At 43.1% G+C, this 27,848-nt stretch overlaps 1 protein-coding gene across 1 annotated transcript in view; it reads left to right on the top strand.

Moving 5' to 3' along the window:
- DSCAM (DS cell adhesion molecule) overlaps window positions 1-27,848 on the top strand; it is a 321,009-nt gene that overhangs the window by 204,927 nt on the left and 88,234 nt on the right. The window contains exons 12-14 of the mRNA XM_081004411.1: window positions 17,514-17,710; window positions 20,381-20,477; window positions 23,421-23,549. Coding sequence (XP_080860537.1) covers window positions 17,514-17,710; window positions 20,381-20,477; window positions 23,421-23,549 — 423 coding nt within the window. The remainder of the gene's footprint in view (window positions 1-17,513; window positions 17,711-20,380; window positions 20,478-23,420; window positions 23,550-27,848) is intronic.

The following is a 27,848-nucleotide window of genomic DNA, read 5'->3' as shown; positions in this document are numbered from 1 at the left end:
AAATCACATTAAAAATGTAGGCTACTGTACAGCAGTAATGCAATTTTTGTGACCATGGGGATTTTGTAAATTTCTTAAGTGTAAAATGGGTGATGTCTTGACGTGCAGAGCTTTCACTCACTCTTTTTCTCTCTGTCTTTTCATCCTCTTGTTCTGATTCATTTGCCACCCATTGCACCATCCACAGGACTATAATGGAATGTAAAACAAGCTGGTTAAGACATGTGCTTTAATCTTGGAAACCTTCCGTTCTAAAAGAAATGTATTTGAAACCATCCTTGCATTTTTAAAGAAGTAGTTTAGCCGTGAAATGTTCAGCCCTATAGGAAGTCTGACTGCAGATTTTAGGAGCGTTATATTAGGCTTTTAAGTAAATATATGCCAAGTATTTGACAGCAGCATTTCATTCTGCTTATGGCATTATTTGGAAAGCTAGCCGAAGAGAGCTCTAATTTTTTGCCTGTCTTGAACTTCTCCAATGACCCAGATCTCATTTTCTGTACATTATACCAGACTGAAATATACCGGTATGTGAAAATCATCAGCAATATCAGTTTGGGTTTTACCTTTAGAAACAATGTTTTTCTGTTGATTTCTGTTTCTGTTGATTCTTCCCACCTTTTGAATTTTATTATGGTATAACCAAATGTATAGTAGCTCTTGAGGCCTTTTACAAGAATTTTTGGCTGGGTCATTGCCCTCTTGGCAGTAAGGTAAAGGGACCCCTGAACATTAGGTCCAGTTGTGACCGACTCTGGGGTTGTGGTGCTCATCTCGTTTTATTGGCCTAGGGAGCCGGCATACAGCTTCCGTGTCATGTGGCCAGCATGACTAAGCCACTTCTGGCAAACCAGAGCAACGCACGGAAACGCCGTTTACCTTCCCGCCGGAGCGGTACCTATTTATCTACTTGCACTTTGATGTGCTTTAGAACTGCTAGGTTGGCAGGAGCAGGGACCAAATACCGGGAGCTCACCCCGTTGCGGGGATTCGAACCATCAACCTTCTGATCGGCAAGTCCTAGGCTCTGTGGTTTAACCCACAGCGCCACCCACGTCCCTCTTGGCAGTAAAGGACTGTGTAAACTTAGAGTCAAAGCTAACCCTGTTTACCTCATGCTTCCTGGGATGCACCAAAGTAGATTTTCTTGCCTGTGTGTGTATTGCAGATGTATGCATGTTTATTCAGACACAAGTAGAGATAAATGAATCTGTAAATTTCGGTTTCTAATTTTTACATTCTTAAGTTCAGTTCTCCAAATTTTCACATTGGTTTGTGATTTTTTTGAAAATACCACGTCCTTGTGAAAATTCAGCATTTCACTACAAATTTATCCTGAAATATGCACCTTGGTATGCTGTTTTGCCCAAGAGGCACATTTTTGCAAAGCATTTCCTCCTTATATAATGCATATTGTATGCTATCTTTGCAAATACCTGCATTTTTTTGCACACTTTACCCTCTCATGTGCAAATTATGTACACATTGCTTGCTTGGAGAATTGCAATGCAGAATTCAAAGAAGTACAAATTTAAAAGAATGCTTCTTTTTCACTTCCTATGTTTTTTCAGAAAGGGTGATTAGGCAGGTTTGCCTATAAATGACAACTGAGTCGAATTTCTGCCCCATCTCTACTCCCACGTAAAGGTGTATAGAGTTGCAGCCTCAGAGATGGTTGGTGGGAGTTTTGAGTGGGTGGGGTTATGTGCTAATGCTGACACCATTTAACTTTGCACCATTTTGAAAGGGGGGGACTACAAATCGTTCCTTGCTTCAGTGGCATGATGAAGCATAAATTCATGAATAAATCTGGATTAATAAACAGACGGATGCCATGCAATGTTTGGGACAAAAGTGTTTTAGCGTTTTAAAAGGTGAGGAGAAAGAGAGAGAAAGCGTAAATGCTTGAAAACAGGAGGCACAACCAGGAGGAATGGCAGAATAAAAGATGAAACAGATGGAAGAAATGAGAAAGCAAAAGTAGGGGGAGAGGAATATTCAGTATTATGCAGACTTCAAATTGTTTCGCTTGTGTGAATGTGTGTGAGAAGGGAGGGAAGGAGAAACTGAATTTTGATCTCTTAAATAAGTAGTCTCTTTTCTATGCAAGATATATTTTCTCCATTTTTTTCTCCATATGCCTGCTTGTTCTTCTTTTTTCAAAGTCCTGGTTTGTAGGCCACATTAAACCATAGTTTAAAACAAATGAGCACCATGCTAGTTCACGCTAGTCAATTGCTGCGGTAGTGCTCCTCCTCTGTTTCTTCTGTACTGTGAATAAAACAAACATGAGTCTAGCTTCTCATGTCCTCCTGGGCTTGTGGCTTGTTTATTTTACTCCAAAGAAACCACGAGTAACCAAGGTTTGTTCTTGGCTTACCAGTGTCTGACGTTGGTAATGGTCTAGTTGACAGCCAATAAACTGAAGCTCAATCCTGATAAGACTGAAGCGCTGTTAGTAGGTGGTTCCCTAGACCAGGTGGATGGGAGACTGCCTGCTCGTGAAAGGGTTATACTCCCTCTAAAGGAACAGGTACATAGCCTGGGGGTGCTCCTGGATCCATTGCTGTTGCTTGAGGCCCAGGTGGTCTCAGTGGCATGGGGTGCCTTCTGTCGGCTTTGTTTGGTGGCCCAGCTCTGTCCCTACCTGGACAGGGATAGCCTAATTTCTTTGGCCTATGCTGTGGTAACCTCTGGGTTAGATTACTACAATGTGTTATATGTAGGGCTGCCTCTGAAGACAGTTCAGAAACTTCAGCTGGTGCAAAATTTGACGGCCAGGTTGCTTGCCAGAGCAAGAGGAGTTGAGCATATGACATCTAACTGGCCTGACTGCACAGGTTGCCAGTTGGTTAACAGTCCCAATTCAAGTGCTGGTGCTGACCTATAAAGGCTCAGGACCTCAATACTTTAAAGACTGCCTCTCCCCATACAAACTGACTTGGACCCTGCACTTGTCATCTGCTCCCCGGTAGGCTCAGAGGGCGACAACAAGAGAACAAGCCTTTTATGTGATGGCTTCTTGTTTGTAGAATGCTCTCCTCAGAGAGGCTCACCTCGTGCCATCATTACATGTCTTTAGGCACAAGGCAAAGATAGTCCTCTTTTACCCAGGCCTTCAACCATTAAACTATCTATGGCCTTTGAAATGTGGGGGGACTGTTACTACGATATTTTCTGTGGTTTTTGTTACTGCTTTTTATTATTATAAAATAATATTATATTATATATAAATTATATTTTAGTGTTGTACACCACCCTGGGATATTTGGATAAAAGGCAATATATAAATTGAAGAAATAAAATAAAATTTTCAGTTGGTCGGGGGAAACAAACCCCAAACCAGGGTTCAGACAACACAAGCCAGACTCTAGCTTTCCCCATCTACATGAGACAGAAGCAGCAGAAGAGAAGGAGTAGGCGTCGTGGAATCCTTTTGTACATCATGCATCAGCATGCTGATAGTTTACATTAAACTAAGGTTTAATGAGACATGGGAACTGGACCAAAATCTACTCTCACTACTCTCATTTTTCCTTACTATTGTTGTCCTTAAGTGGCCTTTCATTGATTTGATCCTCGCCTCCCTTTCCTCAGCTAAACTTCAAACTTGAATGACCTCAGTGATTAAACTGCCATATGTAGATACCGATGACTCACAAATCCACCTCTCCATTCCTGATTTTCTAAACGACAGGCTGATGCAGTTTGCTTTCCACTCACGCGTGTTGTTTATCTCCAATAATTTAGTGTTGAATGCTACTCTTCCCTGCGAAGTTCAGTAAAGCAAGTCATGTTGCCAACTATATACAAGCCTCATTGACCTGGCCTAGCCTATTGGACTCAGTTTTGGTAACAGAATGTTGGTTTTGGTGTGATTAGAAGCAGGAATGGTGAATGCACAGGTCTTTCATGCTTCCGCCTCGGCCCAGTGCTTGGAAAGGAGGGTTGCTGTGGTTCTTTGGGACTCTGGCCAGGTGTGGCCTGTCCTTCCTTCCTTGTTGTGCTCAGCAACCCAGCAACTGCATGCTTTGAAAATCTAATTGCAAATTGGTCCTGGTGCGGGGAGAGAATTGCTTCTTTTCTTATAAAATTCCGTTTCTCAGGATTTAATTGTATTGCAAAAATGTAAGTAAAAAAAGAGAGAGACAGACAGAATTATTATGAAAACCAGACACCCTTTTATTCACAAACACTTACCAGATGAAGTCACCTGTTTACAGTGACATAAATACCTGGAATTTGCTCCCTGGGAAGGGCCATCAAGTGACCTAGCCTTCAGGCTACAAGAGGATGAAACAAGATGTTTGATCCAAACAGGCCTTTGCATGATTGACAGTGGCACTTTGGGTGGGATCTCCATGTTTAGCATTTTTGTATTGAATTTATTATTATTATGTAACTCTTCTTAATGGTGTTCACATTGTATTTGATTTTTTTTATTAGCTGCTTTTGGGCACCTATGTGGAAAAGGCAGTTTGTCACTTTATTTTATTTGTTTAAGTACATGGGGTGGTACTCAACTAGGTGTTACTCAAAGTAGAGCCACTGAAATGGATGAACATGACTAAGTTAGGTTCATTAATATCAGTGAGTGTATACCCTGAGTAAAACTTAGCTCAGGGGTCAGCAAACTTTTTCAGCAGGGGGCTGGTCCACTGTCCCTCAGACCTTGGGGGGGGGGAAACGGACTATATATATATATATATATATATATATATATATGGCGGGGGGGGGGGGATGAACGAATTCCTATGCCCCACAAATAACCCAGAGATGCATTTTAAATAAAAGGACACATTCTACTCATGTAAAAATACGCTGATTCCCAGACTGTCCACGGGCCGGATTTAGAAGGCGATTGGGCCGGATCCAGCCCCCGAGCTTTAGTTTGCCTACCCATGACTTAGCTGAATACCACCCATGGACACAACTCTGCACATTCAGTGGGAATGTGCATGCCTCTTGAAGAACATAATTATTTTATCTTTTTTGTGGAGTGAGAAGTAGACTCCAGCAAAAACAATGACCCCAGTGTCTTTGTATTGTTTGGTGTGGCTCCATCATATATGTATATTCAGCAGTAACAACCCTTAAATTTGGTTGGGATTACTGCCAAAAAAGTGTGCAAAGCCTTAATCAAGCACACTGCTAAAATCTACATTTCTGTGCAACTGTTGGTAAGAGAAGGTTGGCATTCATTTCTCTTGCCGATCTCTGTGAGAATAATAATTACTTTAATTAACCTATCCCAAGATCTTGCAGTATAACTAGGGGAAACAACATTTCTCGGCTAATGGGTCTCAAAACAATGGGTCGTGCACCTGAGCCGAGACAGATTATTCCAATCTTCCCTTTAGAATTTGAGCCTGTATTTATATTAGGCTGCCCAGTCAGTTTAAGATAAAAACAGATCCGTATGCTGTATCCAGATGAATTGCTCTTGCAGTCTTTAATTACAGTATGCTCATGTTAATGGTGCCATTACCAGGAGATAACAGTCTCCCCAGAGCCACGCACTGAAGTTGTTTCCTGCAAAAACAATTGTATGTGATAAAGCAGCTTGTCTTAAAATGTCAAAAGAAACCACAAGGTGCCTTTAAGACAATCACTGCGGTTGAAGGGGAATTTACTGTTAGTCAAAGACGTGTGTAGTCATAGACAATGCCCAATAACTTATTCTAAAGCCAATGACATGCAGAGGTAATGATAGCATGTTCAGCCGATATGAATTGATTTTTCAATTGCATGCTGTAGGTTAGCACTGCTTTAACATTCTATTTTCCCCTACTGTCGGTGATGGCTGCGGTTCAGGCAGTGAGACATTTATTTATTGCAATTACTATCACTTCTCATCTGATGCCAGATTGGGCGCTCAAGACTGACGATTCTGAAGGAACTGAAGTTTGGAATCTCCAGTCAAAATTTGCTTTGATTGGCTCACAAACAAACAAATGCAGGTGTGCAAACCCAGAAACAGCATGAAAATAGTGTGGATTTTGCTTCCTCAATTGATTCCAAAGTGAATTAAACAGAAATACTACCTTTGACATTTTGGTAGGAATTCAGCGTTGCACTCTTCCAATTATTCTGTCAGTGAAAGCATTTCAGTTTGTCCTGTGCAACGATATCCTCTCTTCTCCCCCATGTACACTGTTCTGGGGTTTTGCCTGGGGACCCTCAGGTTGATTGGGAGGAGGTGAAGGGGGAAAGTCCAGTTGCACTAGCAGGACTCATTGTGCTGGCTTCCACTAGCATACCTACTTAGTTGAATCCAGTTCTGTGTCTAGTACTGACACAGAGCTAGTTTTGTTGAAACTAGGAGTTAAATGGGGGGGAAGGGCTTTTGTTCACTCACAAACAGCCAGAAAAGAAATTGTCATAGCAGTGTGTTGACAAGCTACGCAGAGGGCTTTACTAAGCTGTTATGGTGGGACATGGATTTAAGTAGATAAGTAAACCTGATGTATAACTAAGCCATTTATTATTACTGCAGCATTTTTCAACACCTATCCTAGCAGCAACTGAAGGTTAGAAAGTTTTTGGCTCAAGTACTGTAGTGTAATCAGATTCAGTTAATGATCCAGCCTTTTGGTTACTTCACTGGAACTGTGGCTCCAAATATGCTATTGACCAAAGAATTATTATTTGGGCTTTGTTAGTTATAAATGATTAGCTGCATTTTACCTTACGCTATCTGATATTACCCAGCAATGAAGGCAGTGACCTTGTAGCTTTCCTTGTTTCTAAGAAGAAACAAGGCAAAACAAAAGTCGTCGCCATTTAAAAACCCCAAAAAACAAAGCAGGATATTTCTAGAAAGCTATTTGTTCTGGAGAAATGTAAGACTGCAACTGTGGGCTCTGTATTAATAAATGCCTTTATTCTAAGGTCGTGAGCCAAGAGCGTACAGCAAACAGCTGTAGCTCAGCATTCTTTCATATTTCCCAAAACCGTTTGTGGCAGGGCCCTATCAGAATGGCCCCACATTTCCCGATGTTGTGTGCATGTACAACACAACCATCCTATACATCACTTGCGGCTGGTGGGGCAGAGCAGCAATGTGCACCTGACATTCCAACATGGAGATCTCTGCCAGTAAGAGGGAGGGGTGAGGTGCGTCTCCCCAGTGCTGATCTACCCACTGCTTCTACTTCTCAGTTATAGACAGTGACCTGCATGTTGGGAAGCCAGGTTTGCAACACCGCCTTGCTCTGCCTTGCCAATTGTTACCATCTTACATGTCAATGTAGAAGTAAGGCCCATCGACTTCAGTGGGGCTTATATGGGAATGCAACCCAGTGTGTTACTTCCTCTTTGCTCTCCTGGGTGACCTCAGCCTAGTACAGTGAATGTCTAAAGACAGTACAAAATTACAGATTACTTCCAAGGTGTGTCATCCTTCATCAAGTCTAGCTGTCTACACGAGCCATTTCCAGAAGTCATTCTTGCTGATTTGGAAACTCTAATGGGTCACTTGTATTAAGAAAGGGAACAACTGAACGAGTCATTATGTTTTCAGTGTATAGGCACGGAGCAGATATCGAGCACAGGTCTGAAACTCAGGTCTGTAGCTTGATTTCAGCTATTTTGATGTAGTTGCTGGTGCTTCCCCCCAACTAAACATGTGAAAAGACTTTCATGGCCATACAAGAAGTGTCCCCCCCACCCCTGCCACATTGGAGTTGAAATCTTTGAGCAAACATTTGCCCACACACATTAGAGATGTATCTGCAATGTTATTGAACATAATTATCTACTTAAAAGCTGTTGCCACATATGGATTGAGTGGGAAGAAGCCATCCCATCCCATCTGTTAGTTGAACAACTTGTACTTGGTGAATAATTAGAGCCCTTCTTCCCTTTCATTTCTCTCGACCTGCTCCCCTCCCCATCTCATGTTGAAGCTATCAGAAGAAGAGCATCATTGGCAAGCATCAGTAAAGTTCTGTTGCCTTCTACCCTTGCAACAGAAAGCAAATAATACCACAGCAGAACACAGACTATATGGAGAGCCAATGTGTGTGCATCAGTTAAAGCTCTACGGCTGGGGGAACCTGCGTCCAAATCCCCCATCCAGGCCACAAAGCTGATATTGAGTCAGTCACAAAGCCTCTGTCCAACCTGCCTCACAGGGCTAGGGGACGATGACCGTGTGTGCTGTCTTGAGTACCTTGGAGGAAATTTGTGGATATAAATGTATTTAGATATCTTTTGAAATGGCAGAAAAAACAAAATACACCCCATAATATATATGTAAAAGTAAAGGTAAAGGGACCCCTGACCATTAGGTCTAGTCGCGTACGACTCTGGGGTTGCAGCGCTCATCTTGCTTTACTGGCCGAGGGAACTGGTGTACAGCTTCCGGGTCATGTGGCCAGCATGACTAAGCCACTTCTGGCGACCCAGACCAGCGCACAGAAATGCCGTTTACCTTCCCGCCGGAGAGATACCTATTTATCTACCTGCACTTTGTGCTTTCAAACTGCTAGGTTGGCAGGAGCAGGGACCGAGCAACGGGAGCTCACCCCACCGCAGCGATTCAAACCGTCAACCTTCTGATCGGCAAGCCCTAGGCTCTGTGGTTTAACCCACAGTCCCAAGTCTTAAAGTTTTGCCACTATGATGTCTGTCGTCAGGTCAGGATCAGTTGAAAAAAGCAAGGTACTTTTACATAGATTGCCTGCAGCTGCTGTGGGAGAGCCACACATATCAATACTGCTCTGGGTTGACATTTTAGAGCACTCACCAACAAGAGTACACAGTCTGATTTCATGTTGGCAGCAGACTTGGGATAGCTGCTCTCCACCCATCCCTTTATTTATACAGTATTCAGATCAGATAGTCTTCCCAGGGACTTACTAGGCAGGTGTCTAGCTGACGTATTAGGCATATCTTTCCAAGACTGCAATCCTCTACTGGGAATAACCCCCTGACATGTACAGGATTTGCTAACTTATACTCTGCATTTGTCACACACACTGGTCTGGGTGCTTGGCTACATCATAGATGGAGAACCTTCAGACCTCTCTCTTTCTCTGGCCCTTGGGACTGTCCCCAGACCACATAAACACTGGCCTCCTCTGCGTTCTCCTTGAGTGTTTTTGCCTAGCTGAAGTGTGTCCTTGAACTCTGCTAATGCTTCTTTGTTTCCTGGATGGATGATAAGAGAAGGGGGTGTGAGTGTATGTCAAAACTAGCCTACCACTGGCCCCTGGAAAGTTGCCCAGAAGGTAATGTGGTCCTTTGGTTGAAAAAACCTTCCTCACCTCTGGGGTACCGTATCTAAGAATGTGAGATGCTTATGCTTGTTTTATATGTTCTCTCTCTTGTTTGGAGGCACAACCCAATGCTTCTGCCCAAACTTGGGGAATATTTGGAAACGTACCAAGGAAAGCAGTGACTGCCATCCACAAAACAAGGACTATTTCAACAGTGTGAAAACAGCTTGTTGTCCAGTGAATGGCACCCAACTTGTTTTTTCCTGCAGCCCTTCCCATTTTCCCTCTAAGTGCTGTCTTTATGTTGTAACTCTGTCCATGCCTGTTATTAAAAACTCAACAATGCCAGTGATGTGCTAATGGCCAAAGCTTTGAGGGCACAAGGGGAACTTAAAACAAATTATAATCTTCTCTCCTCTTATGATACAACCTTTTTTTTTTTTTTTGGATAGGCAGCTTTTTCTGGATAACAACTACCCTATATAAGAGAGCTTCTGTAATTATAAATAGGTGTAATTTAATGGGCCAAGTCAGTAACCATGTGTCAGAATATTGAATAGACTACCAAAGGGAATTGGGTGTTTTTAACCGGCATAATGGAGTATAGAGCATCTTAACATTAATTCACTGGTTTGGACCAGTCTGATGGCACCATCTGGCAACAGCTTGGTGCTTTCTCTCTGTGACTGTTTATTGCAACTGCCTTACAAATGCCTCTCTTTTTTTGTTAAGTTCTGCTGTTCTCCACTTGCCAGCCATAGGGATACATTGTTAGTTGACATCAGAGCTTGGAAAATATTTTTAAAAGAAGCTAGTTAAATTAAAGGAATTAATCCCAGTTCATATCAGTTCAAGGTTAAATTCAAACATTCCCCCAAAGGATGCTCAGCAATTTTATTCCAGCATTCAGAACATTACAAGCTGCTATGCTGAAGTGTAAAATACACTTAAGACTGAGAAAACATCAAAACACACAGTGGAGTGTGAATTGTTTAATTCATTGTTTCCCAACAATTACGATCTTTAAGCTGAAAAGCCCAGAGAGTCCAGAGAGTTAAAAATAATGTAAGAGAAATTAAATATGAACTGGAAATCATTCAAAGTTCTACCCCAGAATGAACTCAATTCACATTCAGTTTACCCAGAAATTGTGGGAACTACTTCCAGGTGTAGTTCAGGGATTTTTGAACCAATTCACTGAACTTCATTAAACCGAACAAGTTCATTCTAACCACTGGCAGCAGCACAGTGCAAGCTGCTGTTCTGCGGAAGGGACTGAAGTCATATGGAACTGGGTTGCCCACAGATTTCAGGAAATCTATAACTTGTGCTCAGTAAAGATGTGGTTGTGTGATCTCTTTCTATGGCACAGCTCTGTTACTTCCAGAGAGACTATACTGGTACAAGCGAACGATATGGCCAATTATGTATTAAGCATTATTGGATGTGATGACTCATTTCAAGCTTCGCATGTATCACACTTCTATTTTTACTTACTGCTCCCTGACTTTGTTTTATAAAGCTTTTATCCCATTAATGTAAAACATCTTTTTTAAACAAACAAACAGAGGGCTTCATAGATTTTAGATAATGTGCAAGTTAGCGCCGGAGAAAATGAGCCTCCAGACTTGTTCAATGCATTGTGTCCATTAGATGGATAGCTATAATTTTCTCAAGCCCAAAAACATTGCTATATTTGATTCTTTTCCTTAGCCACCACCCAGTGGAGAAGCTCAATCACTTGAAAACTGGACTACTGTTAAGCAATAATGAAAATAAAATTACCTGTTGCAGGTGTAAAAATCACATGTCCTCCTGTAAATATATTTCACATCCCAATGCCATTTTGGAAAATATATAGTCTATCCCATCACAGATGCTAAAGGGGAAGGGATTGGACCTAATCTTAAATAATCATCAAGGCTAAAAGCAGCTGGGAGGGAGAGGTGTTTTAGGATGCAATCCCAACTCCCAATTTGAACAGCTCGGGGGAGTTAGGGTTTTGAGTATGACCTCATTGTTGCTGCCCAGCCACTGCTGGTGAGGAGTGGTTCTCCACTGCTGCCACAGAGCCTGGAGCCTGGAGCCGCAGAAAGCCCAGCAGAATGAAGGACTACTGCTAGCCATGTTCCCACCGGGGGCAGTCAGCACAAGACCCTAAAATAGCGCATGGCAAGGATGGAGCAGAGCCAGTCGTGGTTCATTCCCTGGAGAGACCCAGTTCAAGTCCACTTGCTGTATCATGTTAGATCTAGTGCAGCCAAAAAAGCCTGCCACTACCTTCCACCCTGACTGACAGGAGCTGGCAGGACTGGGAATGCTGTGAGTCTGGAGCTATATGCCTGTCCAAGATTGCTGTGACCATACACCACTTCAGCCCATCTGGCTTCCACTGCTTCTCAAAAATTATTCAATTTCTAGTCAAGACTACAAGATATTGTGCTGCTGCTCTTCACAAACTGATGACCAAAAACTGGACAAGTTGTTGAGAAAAGCAACCAGCGTGTTTGGGAAGGGGGTGTGATTTTACATTGTGTCAAATTGTATATGGTATGCCCATATTTGTAGAGCAAATATTAATGCGCACCACGCATCAATAAATAAATTTTTAAAAGGGGCAAAATTAGACACGGACACACAAAGCATGAAAAAAAAATCCAGACTCCTTGTTCTATGCTACACTCCCCCTGCCTTTCCTCCCAGGGTGGCCTTGCCCTCTGCCTGCCCCTCAGACCCAGAGCATCATGCACAGCGGGGCCTCACTGGTGGCAGCTCCTCCTCCTCCTTCTCACTCACTCTCCAGCAGCTGCTCTGAGCTGCCCAAGAGAGGACATTGGCAGCAGCAGCCATGGAGAGGCAGCGGGATGCTCTCTCGCTGCTGCCGCCACTCGGGACAAATGCCAGCTTATCCTCTTCCCCAAGCTGGGCGGCACTGGCAGGGGAAATAGAGACATTCCAGGATCAAATTAGAAGCCAAGATGGTTTTCATAATTCTGAGACTGTCCTTGGAAAATCGGGACACTTGGAGGATATGAAACCTAGCCTGCGAGTTCTGCAGACCCTGGTAAACCGAGGAACACAAAACCTGCATTAGGTTCCCATAACATTTCTCACATTACATTAACATTAATTCTCACTGTTTGCTTCTCATTCCCACCCACCATTTGCATGGGGTCTTCAGAAAGGTACCAATAAAGGAATGCAGCCCTTGGATGGACAATAGGTCCTCCAGAACCTTAATTAAACCCCTCTCTCTGAGCAGATATGGTTGATTTTTACAAAATTATTCCTGTCCTCTTGGGTTAAATTGTGCGGGGTCCTTTCAAAAGCGCTCCACTCTTTCCCAGCGAAAGGGTGAGCATTTTCTCTCCTATCTTAAGTTTCTTCATAAAGTGCGTACTACTAATAAATGAATTGTGAATGACTTTCCTGAGAAAAGGCCTTATTGGCTATTAGTCTAGCTTGTTACTGAGCTTGCTGAGCAGTTTTCTGAACTGATGCCATTCCTCATGAATCTCCTCAAGCGTTTACGAGAAAGTCGCTGCAGGGAGCAGAGCTGTCCGCCTCCTCCATTCCCCCGTTTTTCTTTTTTTTTTTTTTTCCTATCGGTTATTAGGAGGCTCAGTTAGGCAAAGTGGAAAATTGTGCACACATGACGATGCGGAATCAAGTCACATTCATTTCACAGCCCTGTCAAAGACTAGAGAGAGAATGAGAAATCTAAGCTGCTGTGGGTCTCTGGTGTGTTATTTGAAGAGAGCAGCTTGTAATGTACAAACATGAAAAGGGCTCTTGCACGAAAAAAGGAAGAGAAAAACCTCGGGAAAGGGGAAATATTTGCCTATAGTGAATTCAGGCAAAATGGGGGGGGGGGGTCTAGACTTTATTTTGAATATGTCTTTTGATTAAAATTCATAGTTGTCACATAAAATAAATCACCTCCTTTTCCTATAATGTGACCTGAAACTGCTTCTAAGTGAATAAGATATGAACTCTAAATGTTCACAGTCTTTACCCTGACACATTCAATCATATCACAAGGCGCCGGCAGAGCTGCCAAGCTTTTTGAGTCGTCGTCATTCTTGTTACAGCTTAGCAGCACATAAGACCAATCCTAGCTTGGAAACACATGTTTGGGTAATACTTATAATCAAAGAAAAATTATTATATAACTCTTAAGAAGCCAGAAGAAATGGTGGCTTAGGACACGCCAGCTCCATCTAGATTCCAGGCTGCTTTGTAAGGATTAAGATTGCCCAGTGTCCAGGCTTTGGACTTCCACTGAACATACCCGTCAGGTCTTGACATTGCACCACACACTCCCCTCCCTGCCTGCTGGCCTCCTCTCCGCTTCTTGGGGAAAAGGTAAGCTGCAACAGAGCAATCAAAACTTGTTACAGTGGTACCTCAGGTTACAAACGCTTCAGGTTACAGACTCCGCTAACCTGGAAGTAGTACCTTGGGTTAAGAACTTTGCTTCAGGATGAGAACAGAAATCGCGCTCTGACGGCACAGCAGCAGCGGGAGGCCCCATTAGCGAAAGCGCACCTCAGGTTAAGAACTGTTTCAGGTTAAGAACTGACCTCTGGAACGAATTAAGTTCGTAACCCGAGGTACCACCGTACTAGCATTGCCAAGGCTTTGCACAGGAGCGGAGCTAGCACCACAGCCACAGCCTGGCTGCTCACGGCAGCGGCAGCAAGAGCTGGATGGAAATGAGCAGATTGGTGCCCGCCGTGAAAACAACTCCACATCCAGCAGCTCCCAGAGAATCTCAGACTCGCCCCACCCCTGAAACACCTTGTTTGAGGGCTTCCCATCAGCTTCTCCTGGCAGGAATATTGCTAGTGGGCTTTCTGCCAGTGCATGAGGCAGGCAGGCAGGACGGTGCCTTCCCCCATGTCCCTCCATTTGCAGTGGACTCTGGGAGATCTACTGAGCTGGCAGAAATGGGCAGAGGGATGCCTCCCCTCAATCCAAACCCCCTGCAGCCTGAATGTAATAAATAATAATAAACTGCTCTGCAGTTTTCGTTGCTCCTGTTGTTTTAATCAGTATTTTTAATGGCCCATTGTTTTATGTGATTTTACATATTTGATCCTACCCCGGGATCCATTGAGAGGTAGGGCAGCCTTCAAGCATTCTTAATAAACAAGAAACCTTGCAAGGAAATGATAAGCCCTCTGCCCTCAAGCTATGAAATGTTGCTGGGGAAATGAAAGTTTTTTCCGCAGCTAGTGTTCCTGTGACTAAAGCTTAATAAGTTCTGGACAGATTTTGATTCTATGAATATTATGGGTGTTTCTTGTATATCACCAAGGGACATAGTAAGTTCCCACTCCTTTCCCTGTGCCGTTTTGTGGAGCTTTTTAAAGACTCCACCCCTTTCTCTGGCTTCTTTTTCCTTAACAGCTGAGCTCTCTCTCCCGCTGTACCACTTGCAGGGGCCTCTGCACCAGTCCTTTGCAGGCAGACTTCATTGCTCAAAGTCAAAGGCCACTGTCATCCAAAAATAAATCAAACACAGCATCCAGTATTCAAATAAGCATAAATAATCAAGTACTGGCAAAGCTCTTTCCAGGCTCTACAAAAATGCTTCTGCCCTTTCGCAGAAATTTTCTTTTCTTTTCTTTTCTTTTCTTTTCTTTTCTTTTCTTTTCTTTTCTTTTCTTTCTTGGTGGAGGGGGCATTGAAATATATTTGCATAGGTATTTTGAGGTGTAAAAGGTGAGCCTTATTATCTCACTTCCCTGCTTTTGATAGATAGGGTCTGTTTTTGATAGCAGGGAAGTGAAATGGGCAAAGCTCTGAGTAAGGCATCTCTCTCAATCTACCGTATTTTTCGTTCTATAGGACGCACATTTCCCCCTCCAAAAACTAAGGGGAAATGTGTGTGCGTCCTATAGAGCGAATGCAGGCTGCGCCGCTAAGCCCAAAGCCAGAACAGGAAGACGGAGCACTGCGGAGCGCTCCGTCTCGCTGTTCTGGCTTGGGAACAGCCTTGCTAGCTTCTGCAGGACAGCGGGGTGAAGGCACCCCGCTGCCCTGCAGAGGTTTGCACGCAGCCCTCCCCAAGCTAGAGCAGACGGCTGCGCGCAAACCTCTGCAGGGCAGCGGGGTGCCTTCACCCCGCTGTCCTGCAGAAGCTAGCAAGGCTGTTCCCAAGCCAGAACAGCGAGACGGAGGGCTCCGTCTCGCTGCTCTAGCTTGGGGAGGGCTGCGCGCAAACCTCTGCAGGGCAGCAGGGTGCCTTCACCCCGCTGTCCTGCAGAAGCTAGCAAGGCTGTTCCCAAGCCAGAACAGCGAGACGGAGGGCTCCGTTTCACTGCTCTAGCTTGGGGAGGGCTGCGCGCAAACCTCTGCAGGGCAGCGGGGCGCTGCGCTCCAAAGGCTTCAGGGGTCTTTGAGGCTGGCGGTGGGGGAAAGCAGCGCTTCCCCCCACCGCCAGCCCCACAAGCTCTGGTGAATGTACCTTGAACGCACCTTGTTTTGGAGGGGGAGAACAAGAAAAAAAAACTTTTTCCCTGTTCTCCCCCTCCTATGATCCGGTGCGTCCTATGGTCCGGTGCGTCCAATGGAGCGAAAAATACGGTATATCCTACCCACAGGGACAGGATTCAGTGTTGAGAGGGATTTGTTTGGGCGGGGGTTGGGGAAGAATTGCACAAGGGGGGAAATTGTGTTCTGGATATCCTTTGTAGGATCATCTGGATAAGCCCTTTAGCTTCATCAGCCATTGCTATGGTGATGGGAAGCAATTTCTGATAGCTGGGTTAGTTATAGAACTGCCTCTGAAAGGGAGGTATGTGTGTGTGACATTTTAAAAAATTATATAGCCTATAATTGCCATATTTTGAAGAGCAAAAAAGAGGAGACATTTGCCAACTTCTGCTTTTAACTATGGATCAGTATGACGACTCTCATTTTACATACCCATGAAAAAGAGGATGTGTCCTGGAAAAAGAGGACACATGGCAGCCCTAGATTTTGTAACTTGGTATTTACCCCATTATTTTAAACGAGGGAATACACTGCTAATTCAACCCTGAAGGTTTATAATTACTGTGGTTTTATTTGTTTGTTGTTTGTTTTAATAACTGTATATTACGTTATATCATGGGACCTTATGGTGACTGGTGGCTAAGAAATCTTATAAGCAAATAACATAAATAACTAACTAAATCTGTAGCTAGGGAGACTTCCTTCCAACAAATATCAAATGAACATTCTTCAGTGGGTGTCGCAGCAGTGAATGGTATTGCCAATGGGTGGGGCTAGTCCACAGGACCCCACAGCTCCTTCCGTGAATTTATTCCACAGGGGAGGTTATGTACAATCAGCCTGCAGGCTCTATTTGTGCATGCAAATAATAGGAGCCGGATTGTACCCAGTGAGTCTTATTTGTTGTGGAGTTAACATATTTCAGAAAGTAAAATTCCGCGGGCACAAGAGTTGTTTGAGCTATTTTTTTTTTTTAGGAAATTCACCCCAAAACCAACACTTCTGACACAGGTTGCCATGCCATACACCCGGGTTTTCCTGGACATTTTTACAGATTTTTGAAAATTATGTCCAGACGCTATATATATCAAGTTTCAGATGATATCGTTTATCGCATTTTTAATGTAATATGGAAATGGTATTTAATTTTATTATATCTCTTTTAATGTTGATGTTTAACAATCAAACAGTAACTCGACAGCAAGCAAATAAAAACAACTCTTATGTTGCGGAATGTAATCATCTGACAAAGTCTTAGATATTTTATGTATAAGCCTTATGGGAGAAAGGTAGATGGTTGCAAATGGTTCCTAACAATGCTTGGTTAGAGCATATAATTTCTCATCAAAAGTTTTCCCCAAGGTTTCTCTGTATTGTTATCCATGTGAGAGCCACTTCTTAAAGCAGAAGCCATAGCTTTCAATCTTGCGAGCTAGTAGACCAGTTTGTTATCCATAGGGTTGACATGCAGAAAGGTCATGCCATGGAATGTTAGCATTTCAAAACAGCAATTAAAGTTATTCATTTAAAAGAGGCTATCCATTCTCTCCATGAATGCCTGCTTTCCTTGCAGAGGGAGGGAGGAAGTTCTGTGCTGTATGCTACACCAGGTGGTTTTGTTTTTCTTCAGCTGATAGAAGTACAAAAGTACAAAATGAAATGGATTAGGTGGAAAATGAGTCGATACAAGTGAGGCTACCTAGTGAGCCCTCCTGTACAGCAATGTTGCATTTCCTCCTCCACACGTTTTGCAGCAAGCTACTAACTTGTGTTCGTTATTTTTATTTTTAGTTCCTGCTATGATAACTTCCTATCCAAACACCACCTTGGCAACGCAGGGCCAAAAGAAAGAAATGAGTTGCACAGCACATGGAGAAAAACCCATCATCGTTCGCTGGGAGAAAGAAGACAGAATCATTAATCCTGAAATGTCCCGCTATCTTGTTTCCACAAAGGAAGTGGGTGATGAAGTGATCTCTACATTACAGGTAACATGAGCAACCTGGTATTTTGCCAGTGCTGTTTGGTCACATGTTCTTTACATATAAGAGTACATTGTACACTCCACTCCTGCCCGCCCCCCCCCCCCCGGATGATTAAGTTCACTGAAGTCCCTTGAAGATATCCCAAAGTGAACATTTCTTATTTTGGGGGGCAGCGGCAGGGGGAATATCTCACTTTCCATTTTCCATAGGGATGGGCCAGAACAGGTTAAGCTCTGGCAATGTTTACATGAACGAATAAAACACATTATCCCCTTTAAACAGTCTGGGCCACACGTGATGGATTTATTTTGGTCTGAGGGCCACTTTCTATCTTAGTCAACCTTCTAGTTGGACATTGTGGCAAGCAGTGGACTTGGCCAACGTGGGTGTAGCAACCCCACACTCTATAACACATGTGCACACATATATAGGGGGATAGCCAACTATTAAATTAATGAACCAAACTTAATCCTGTTCATTAATTTCAGTGTGAGCAAAACTTAGCTGATAACCATAGCACACCCATGAATATATACTCATAAAAAACTCAAGTGTTACCATAATTATTTTTCTTGTGTTTATATACTGCCCTTCTCTCGAATGAACCCTGCATGTCGCATTACATGGTAAACATTGTTGGAACATTGGTAGCCCACTCTCTTCCATCTAGTCTTTCCCAGTCTGCATTTTTGGGATCTTCACCTACAGGAGACCATATGCCCTCATGCCTGAGGAACATTTCCATCTTGAAGGACAAGGAACTGTAGTCAGCCTCATTTAGTCACTGCAGGGGCAAGCCAGGAGAAAATTGCTGAGCCATCTCGCACTACCCAGAATTACACTTCAGGCTGTTCAATACTCAATTCCTCCAAGGCTTATCCTGTTACAGAAACTTTGTAACTTTGGTAATGGTGTGGAAGTTTCCTTCAACGGAGGAACACATTTTTTATTTTTTTTAATGAAACATATCTGCTGAAGTGTGCAGATGATATTGTTGTGGCAGCAACTGATATTGGTAGGTCTTTAGGAAAGACCTTACCAATGACAAGGATCATTCTACAGGATGATCTCAGTTTATTGAGGGAGAGGGTGAATATTGAACCAGCTTTGTATGCTCAGATCCCAGCTTCTTGTAAAGCAAACAGCTGAGTGCAGGTGTACTTGCAAAGAGGAAAGGGGGGGTGTGGGGGGGGTGTTCTGCAGGAGGGTAATTTTTCATCTCCCTGTCTCTCCTTCTCAGACAAATAATTTGTTATCTGCTCCTCATCTCCCCTCCTCCTATGTTTTGGGCAGGCTGCCTGCTGCAACCTAGGGATGGGAGAGAAGATCAATTCAGTTGGCATTCAAAGGCGAACTTACCAAATTCACAGTTTCCTAAACAATATGAGAACCAAAACTCAGCAATCCTTCAAAATTCTCACTTCTCCAAATTTTGCAATGCAGTTACCCAACCGAGGGGAAACAAGGATGCTGATAAATTTTCAGGATGGTTAAAAAAAAAAAAAGCAAAATGGAAATGTGGAGAACAGAATTTAAGATGGGGAAAATGAGAAACAGAGACAAAGAAATTGACAGATACGTTCCTGCCCATTTTGCTCAATTCTATGTTTTAAAAACACCATTTCTGATGTTAAAAACTTTTCCAGGTTTTTACTCTGAAAACCCTCCAGCAGGTTTTCTCTAAAATGTTGACAGAGCCTACAGGAGTAGAGCAGACTTCCGGGGGCAGATGTTTACCCTCAAAGTCATCAGGCATCCTCATCCCTCTTTCCCCACCTATATGACATCACACTGAGGGATAAATGCCTGAATAAAGCTAGTGTGACATATAAAGTCACAGAAGCAGATCACTAGCTTCCTGGGTCCCTGTTGTGTACTGGCAAGGCGAGGGGCAAGGCAGCAGGGATGTTGGTGCAGTGCCAGCACCCTCCGCCCCGAACTAATCCAGCACTTCCGATGGTGCCCCCTCTTCTTCTCAGTAAGCAACAGCAACCCACCCGCCTGCGAAGAAGCCAGTGTGGCAGTGCAGCCCAGCAAGCCGCTTCTGTATTTTTAGAGTTTGTATACATCAAGTATTATTGAGGAAGTATTGTCAATCTGTCATGCTACATCACCATGAAAGCATGTTATATCATTCCAAGAAGGAATTGAGAAATGGCAGTCAAATTCATCACTGCTCTGCAAGAGCAGAATTGGCTTTAATGCAACTTGTGCATTACTTATTCGTGTCTGTGTGGTGTGTGTCTTCCTGCCTATATGAGCAGGAATAAACAGAAGGCAAAATGAAAATAAAGAGGAATTTAGGGGAAATAAAAACTTATTTAAAACTGCTTCTGTTCAAAACTGTTCATGGGCCAAGCATCTAAGCCCCAAAAGTCTGACTCAGATAAGAGAGAGAGAGAGGGAGGATGTGAATGAATGCGTGCATATGTGTGTATTTGTGTTGTGCACATGTGTGTGGTGTATATCTCTGTGTGAGAGAGTGGTGCAGCCCCACTCACGCCTGCCCATTTTTGTTTTGGACCACCACCCACTGGAAAGATGGCCCTGAGGGGATGTGAGATTCTCCCATCCCTACCATGTGGAATTACATTCAGAGTCTGTTTTGTAAAATGGCCTTGCATGCAACATTCCCTATTAAATACATTTTCTTCTTTCCCATTGTCAATGTAGATTCTGCCAACGGTGAGAGAAGACTCTGGTTTCTTCTCCTGCCATGCCATCAATTCATATGGGGAGGACCGTGGAATAATTCAGCTCACTGTGCAAGGTAGGAAGAGGACAACATAAGGAAAAAAACACAGCTATTGTAGTACAGTAAGTGTATGTCATGCTCAGAAATCTGTTGGGGGGTTCTAGTCCCTAATAAAACGTAGTCATGGCTGTCAAAAACTTAGAAACTGTATGAAAGCTTCAACCTCCATCTGTCCAGTTTGCACTGGAACTATTAAAACATGGGATTTTAGACACAAGTTTGTCTTAAGTCTGCATTGCAACCACAAGACAGTGTAGAAACTAACACACCGTACAACAGTTTGGGGCCCATTTAAACACCAAGGGGCCAACATGGAAACCCATAGTCAACATTTCCTTATGTTGGGGTTTGAATCCATGTGCCATCCCTTATTGCACACAATACTGACCAACACAACATCCATTCTGAATACTCGTCACTGTCATGCAGTCACTTCACCTGTCAGTCAACGTTTGAGTCAAAGGTGCTTAAGATGTGAAATCCCTAAGCGGTGTTGTTGACAGAAAATAAAATCCAGATACAATATTAAAACCGAAATAAATACGTCAGCTGAAACACAGAATCCTTCAATAAACCATGGAGCAAAATATAAATAAATCATAAAACAGGTGTTTAAATAAGTTCTTTTTCTTCATACATAAAACCGCAGTCTGGAATACTGATTTGTGAATAAACATGGCTGGTGTCAGGCTGTGATTCTGACACTTCCTTGGGAGTAAATTCCATTGAACTCAGTGGGACTTGGCACCAAATAATTCAGTAGCAGTAGCCTTGCAGCAGCCTAAATAGGGTGAAGTAATAGGGTGAAGATTTCCTTTCTGAAAAAAGAAACAGTGCACCTGCTTTATATTTAGAAACAAAATGTTTCAGGTCTAATCAGCCAAAAGCTCCCAGCAACTGCAGTGTATTTTTTTTTTTTTCATTCTGAAATTTGAGACGTCAGTATGTCCTCAGGCCAGGTGTCCCCTACCATATTTCATGGTGGGGAGGTGGGGAAGCAGAGTCAGGCAGGGATCGGCAGGTTCTGGAGTGGCTGAGGTGATGCCCTGTCAAATGTCTAGCCGAGGCAGAAATTAGCTATGAGGCTCTGCCGGCTCTGCCGTACTACACTTGCTCAATGCGCTTGTGTGCCTTGGAGCTTACAGATAAGATGCCAAATCCACTCAGGACTCACAAGCAACCTTTCTCCCAACCCCCAGTTTTCTGTGACTGCAGGTTGCATCAGTTCCTGGTTAATCCTGGTACAGACTGTGTACTCACTAAGCCAGTCCCCTCAATAAACCAAGATTCTGATTCTCATTTGCAGTGAAGCTGCAGATAATACAAAGGTTCTCTGAGAAAAATGAGAAAATATATAACTATTATCACAGAAACATGGAATAAATGTTAGCACAGATGTTAGTACAGGCACATGTGAAAGAGCATAGCATTTTTATTCTGGTTATCTAATTAAACTAAAGGCTTATTGGCATTTCTCTTTGCCCTGCCACTTTCCCCCAGGAAAACCCACAGTTTGGTGCTGAATTGCAGCAAACAGCAATTGGGTTTTCCACACATTGCTGTTTGTTTCAATTTATCACTAAAGAACGGTTTTTCCAGAAGAAAGCAATGGGGCAAAGGCATTCAGAAAACATGGGACAAGTGGAAAACTGCTTGGACCCATGCTTTTTGGCACGGGACAAGCAGAAGTGTGGACAAGCCCTAACTGCTGAGTTCATCTTCACATTTCTAGTGTAGATTACAACCTATAAGAGGTATTCAACCAAAGCGTCTTGTCAGTGCAAGGATTGCAGCTTGTGCAATTGGCCTTTTCCCACCCTTTCTTCCCTGTGCCTCCCCCCAAACTGCTCTGTAGAGTCGGGGGAAGCCCTAGAACAGATTTAAGGAAATGCAGCGAAGGAGAGGAGGAGCGTATTGCATTGCATTGCACAATCAGAAATCATTGCACTGGTGGAAACTTCACGTAGCTCTACTTTGGAGACAACCCATTATATACACACGCTTGCTTCTGCCCTTTAAACCACAAAGATTATGCATGTATTAAATTCTACTGCATATAGGGTTTAGGCCATTTTGTTCCATTTAAAGCAGGGGTGGCCAACCTGTGATTCTTCTGATGTAGTTGCTGATGAGAGTTAGAGTCCAAGAACATCTGGAGGACCACAAGTACCGCATTCCTGTTGTAAAGGGAATAATACCACCAGTCCCACTATACACACACACCCGGGGGAGCAGGTGTAAGAGGGAGAGAGAGTCAGTTGTAATAGCATTACTTTCTCAATTCACTTACATGGAAGATAGAGAAATCCCAATATAAAAAGGATATTATACCCACAACCTGTCCTGGGAGCAATGTGTTGTTTTTAAAATAATAGCATAGAACAATTCTACAATGGGGCTCTAAAATAGGATGATATCAAGACATTAACCCTTTCCAGGCATCCATGGAGGCAATGCAGAGCGTTGCCTGCTGGCATCACCTCTTCCCTCTAACTTTCCTACATCATCGGGAAAGCCTAGAGAGGGCTTGCAAGCACGTTCAGCTGAATATGTTTTCAGTCTTCCCCATGATCCGGAGCCTTGATCTTCCAGGGTTCTCAGTCATGAGGAACCATTTAGCTATATTCAACCAAACATGCTTCCAATTCCCCTTCATGCTCTTCCTGGTCGATGAAGAAAATGGGGTGCTTGCCTGTGCCACATAAGGCCTTGCTTCCTGCACTCCCCTGAATACAATTTTTGAATGTGTGAACAGGGCTGTCACAAGTTTCTTAACTTAAATATTAACTATCCCTCCTTATGGGATGGGTGTGGGGTAGAACAAGTGTAACACCCGGTAAGCGAAGGAAATAGCAAGCTATCTTATTCTTCACAAGGCATATTTTTTCCATACTATACTCATTGCTGCCGCTGACGCCCAGGTCTCTTGACTAAAACAGAGTTTGTCTATTTGACCAGAACCCCCAGATCCTCCAGAAATAGAAATCCGAGAGGTGAGAGCACGCAGCATTGCCCTCAGGTGGACCATGGGATTTGACGGAAATAGTCCAATCACGGGCTATGATATAGAATGCAAGAACAAGTCTGGTAAGAGTATGTTGGTATGCCCAGCTTACAACTTTTGTTTCCTGGTTTCCTGATATTATGATTTTTTTTATTTAAAAAATCAGAGTTCTCAGTTTTACTGTTACTTGAGTGTGGCCAAGAGTTTTGCTGACATCTTGTGTCCAGAATACTTTGTATATTTGAATGGATGGTTTTCAACAGCCCCTATTAAACAAAAGCATCTTCAGCAGATGTAGTAAAAGTAAAGGACGTCTGGACGGTTAAGTCCAGTCAAAGGCGATGATGGGGTTGCGGCACTCATCTCACTTTGCAGGCTGAGGGAGCTGGTGTTTGTCCACAGACAGCTTTTTGATTAATGTGGCCAGTATGACAAAACCACTTCTGGTGCAACAAAACACCGTGATGGATGCCAGAGTGCACGGAAATGGCAGTTACCTTCCCGCCACAGCGATACCTTTTTATCTACTTGCACTGGTGTGCTTTTGAACTGCTAGGTTGGCAGGAGCTGGGACAAAACAACGGGAGCTCACTCTGTCATGGGGATTTGAACCGCCAACCTTCCAATTGGCAAGCCCAAGAGGCTCAGTGGTTTAGACCACAGCGCCACCCACGTGTCCAAATGTAGATAACTGCAGATGTAGACAACTTGTACCTGGTGAGACTACTTGTCCATCCAATTCAGTATTGCCTACTCTGATTGGCAGCCACTCTCCAGGAATATCAGTGATTGAACTGGGGACCTTCTGCATCCAAAACATGGACCCTGCCACTGAATTATGGTCTCTTCCCAAGACACAGTGCTCTTCTCTCTGCAAGGTCTTGTCCGAGATTCAGACTCGGATCCACTCACACCTAAAGCAAGCTGGGGTCAGGCAAAATCTTAAGATGGGCTGAACAGCTGTTTTCTGACATATTCCTTCCTAAGTCTTTCCCTACCTTCAACCCTGTGACATGATGGCTCTGGAGCAGAATCCTATTTTGATAAACCTCATCTGAATAGGCATGATCAGAAAAACCAACTAGTCATGAAAATGTGTTGGTAGACACTTGTATGTCAGCTCTGCTACTATCATTATACCATGTACTCTCTACTCCTTTGCACAAAAGCCCCAGACATGGACCTCCACCCCGCCTATTGCACAAACAGTTTGACCAATGGGAGTTGTAGTCTAGAACATATGGAGGCCACCATTTTTTCTAATCTGTGAGAGATGACTACTTCATTGGAAGTGCAGTGGTCCTAGAGGTGTCGCTGAATCAAAATGGGCCTGTTTTAAAACATGATTAATTTCAGATATCTATCAGCAGTCCAAATCAAATTCATCCAATTTAATCCGCCCATTTCCAGATCAGATGTGGGACAAGAGGTAGAGGCAGCCGACCTGTTTCTAATCTGCACTTGACAATTCCTTATTGTTAAAAAGATGAGTGGGATCTTGAGCTAGCAGGGCCATTTGCTGTGTAGAGTACTGTCTGCCCTGTGTGTGTGCAAGTCACAAATACCTATTGGACAGTGCCAGTGACCTCCCTGATGACGAGCAACACATCAGGCTCACATCAGCTGGAAGTCCAATGGTCAGCTTGCAAAGACTCGCTTTGACTCAACACTAGCTAGTTTCAAAGCTAATTGCTTTGAATATGCTGGACTATGCATTATATATAGCCACCTTCATAAAGCAGAGGACCACTGTAGCCTGTAGTTTAGCCTCACGTCTGTCTGTACCTTTATTTGCCTTATCCATTCATGTTGCTTATTAAATGTGTTGCAGAAAGAGCAGATTCAAGATTTTTCATTTTTTCGAAAGCTGATGTAGTGTTGGGTCAAAAAGTGTGAGCTGTGGGGCAGAAAACTCTCTGTTCAGATCTCACTTCAGTGCACTCAGTGGCCTCACACAAGCTTTCTTTTAGTCTCAACCTCCCATTTGCTAAAAATATAAACCCCAGATAATAATTTTTACCATAAACGTTACTAAAAATCGTATGAAAATCACTTTACATACTCTAAACATATTCTGTGGTAGTGGGGGTAATAGTAGTACTTACAGTTGCAACATCAGCAGTATTTAACAGTGTAAAAAAATAATCATACGTTTGTTGGGGGGAGAGGGAGAGTAGATATTCTCAAAATTGCCATTCTGAATAGGGCCACTAGATGGCACAACATACAAAGTAAACATGTGAGTGGAATCCATTAGTATTAATATATAGCTAGGTTGGTATATGCAGGCATTCCGTATAGGAAAATCAGTTAAAAGAAAAAAAAATGTTATGTTTATTTGTGTTATATGAATTTTGCTATTCTGTCGTTAGTGAATCATGTTTGTGAGGATCAGAGTAAATGAAAATAGCATGCCCAAAAAGAACAAAAAATTGTGTAAGGGGATTTTTTATGCAAGCTGATAAAATGGAAAAGGCATAATTAATGGAAGGGATTGTCTCAAAGCTGTTTCACCTCTTATTCACAATTTGCACAGAGACTCAAAGTCAATTCAAATATTTGGAGAAGGCACATAGAACAGTCTTGGTAGGACTGTACCACTTTAGACTACATGTGTGAGATTAAATGTTGGAAAATATCCAAAAGCCCTGCATGTGAAAGCAAGCCTAACAGGGCGACAATGAGTCTTGAAACCTCCGCACACTTGCATCCTGGGTTTTCAGAAGCAGGGAGTTTTTTGCATGGGAGAACCTGAACTGATGAAATGTCACCAGGCAGGGCTATAACAATGTGCCTTTTTCTGAATATTTGAAGGTACTCACATGCAGGTGCTGTTACGTTGCCTGAGAGTACTCATCACTAGTCTCTCTTTTTTCTTCTTCAGCAGAAGTATCTTTGTTTGATCATCCTGGATCACACTTTTTTTTTTTTTTTTTTTTGCCTCTCAGATCACACTGCTTCTCAGTGCCAGATTTCCCTTTTTTATATATAGTTCAGATGTGATCTGTTTTTCTTTTCTTTTCTTTTTATTTTTCAATGGATGTAATAGCTGCAGCTGATGGCTGCAGCTTGCTGTGCCCCAGGGGTGGCTGTTTAAGCTGAGAGTTCTAAAGATAATTCCGATGGAACATGATGAAGTTGTTCTGATGAAGCAAAGCAGGTCTGGCCCTATACTCTGGCCCTGCTTGGCGCAGGGAGGGAATTTCACAAATTCTTTATGACACTCTAGGCAGGTTAGAGCAAAACTAGGGTGCAGACAGGGAGAAATAAGCACACATGCTGTTAGCCCTGCATGGGCACGCCAGTAGCCTCTGCAAAGGGTAGAAACCCCTGAGGATTGATGAAAATTGAGGGATATCTCCCATCAAAATACCTTCCTCCCACCAATCCACAATTCTTGGCTCAGAATACACATGGAATGTATTTTAAATGTGTATTTTTAAAGAAAACATGGTCAGAACTACCTATTTAAATTCAAGTTTTCCTACAGATTTTGAAAATTTTCAGATTCATGCAGAAGCAGAACAGAATGGATTTATGAATGAACAGATGCAACACACACTGATGTACCCCTGTCCTAACTGATATGAAATTTCTAGTTGATTAGAAGGCATTAATCTGATAAATCTAGGCACACACACACACACACACACACACACACACTATGCTAAAAGCATTCATCTTCCCTCTGCTTGCTTAATCTGAGACTCTTGAACCCACTTCTAGCAAGAGAACCTTCAAGTATTTTATACCAGATATTCCTAGGAAGGTTTAATTTCAGTCAAGCTTTTAGGAGGGATGTATTTGATTGCTGTGCATCTGCCCATCTTTTTTGTAGGTATAGACTTCCACCCATCTGATTCTGCTTCTATCTCCAGGCTGCTTTCCCTGTCTTAAATAATACACAAATTACAGGTGTTTTTGTACATGGCATACCTAATAACAGTTGCACAGCAATATGCTTTTTGTAGTTGATTGTATACAGGTATTTTGATGACATTGTGCATGCATTTAAAGATCTGAGGCATGCATTGATAGTATAATCGCTATATTAAGAAACCTGTATATACCAGAACAATATTAGGGCGCTCTGTTCTAATACTAAAATCTGTAAGAATGAAAGAGTTGAGACTTCCGGGTTGGCGCCTCTGGCAGTGGCGGATTTCCTCCGATCGGGAGGAACCCGCTCTGTGAAAAACAGGGTCTGAACCGCCACGGCGAGGCGGAGACCCATTAAAAACCACAGGCGGGAGAAGCCTGTGGACGTGGGATTCGGCTGGCACCTTTGCGCCTCCCCTACTCGTGGGGTAACCCTGTTTTGGGGATCCGGAGCGACGTGGGGTGAGTGGCGCGGTGCTTTGAATCGACTGCTTCTTTCACGG

This window comes from Podarcis pityusensis (genome assembly GCF_964106645.2).
Source record: "Podarcis pityusensis genome assembly, chromosome: 4".
NCBI classification, from domain to species: Eukaryota; Metazoa; Chordata; class Lepidosauria; order Squamata; family Lacertidae; genus Podarcis; species Podarcis pityusensis.
This window is presented reverse-complemented; position numbering and strand designations above follow the sequence as displayed.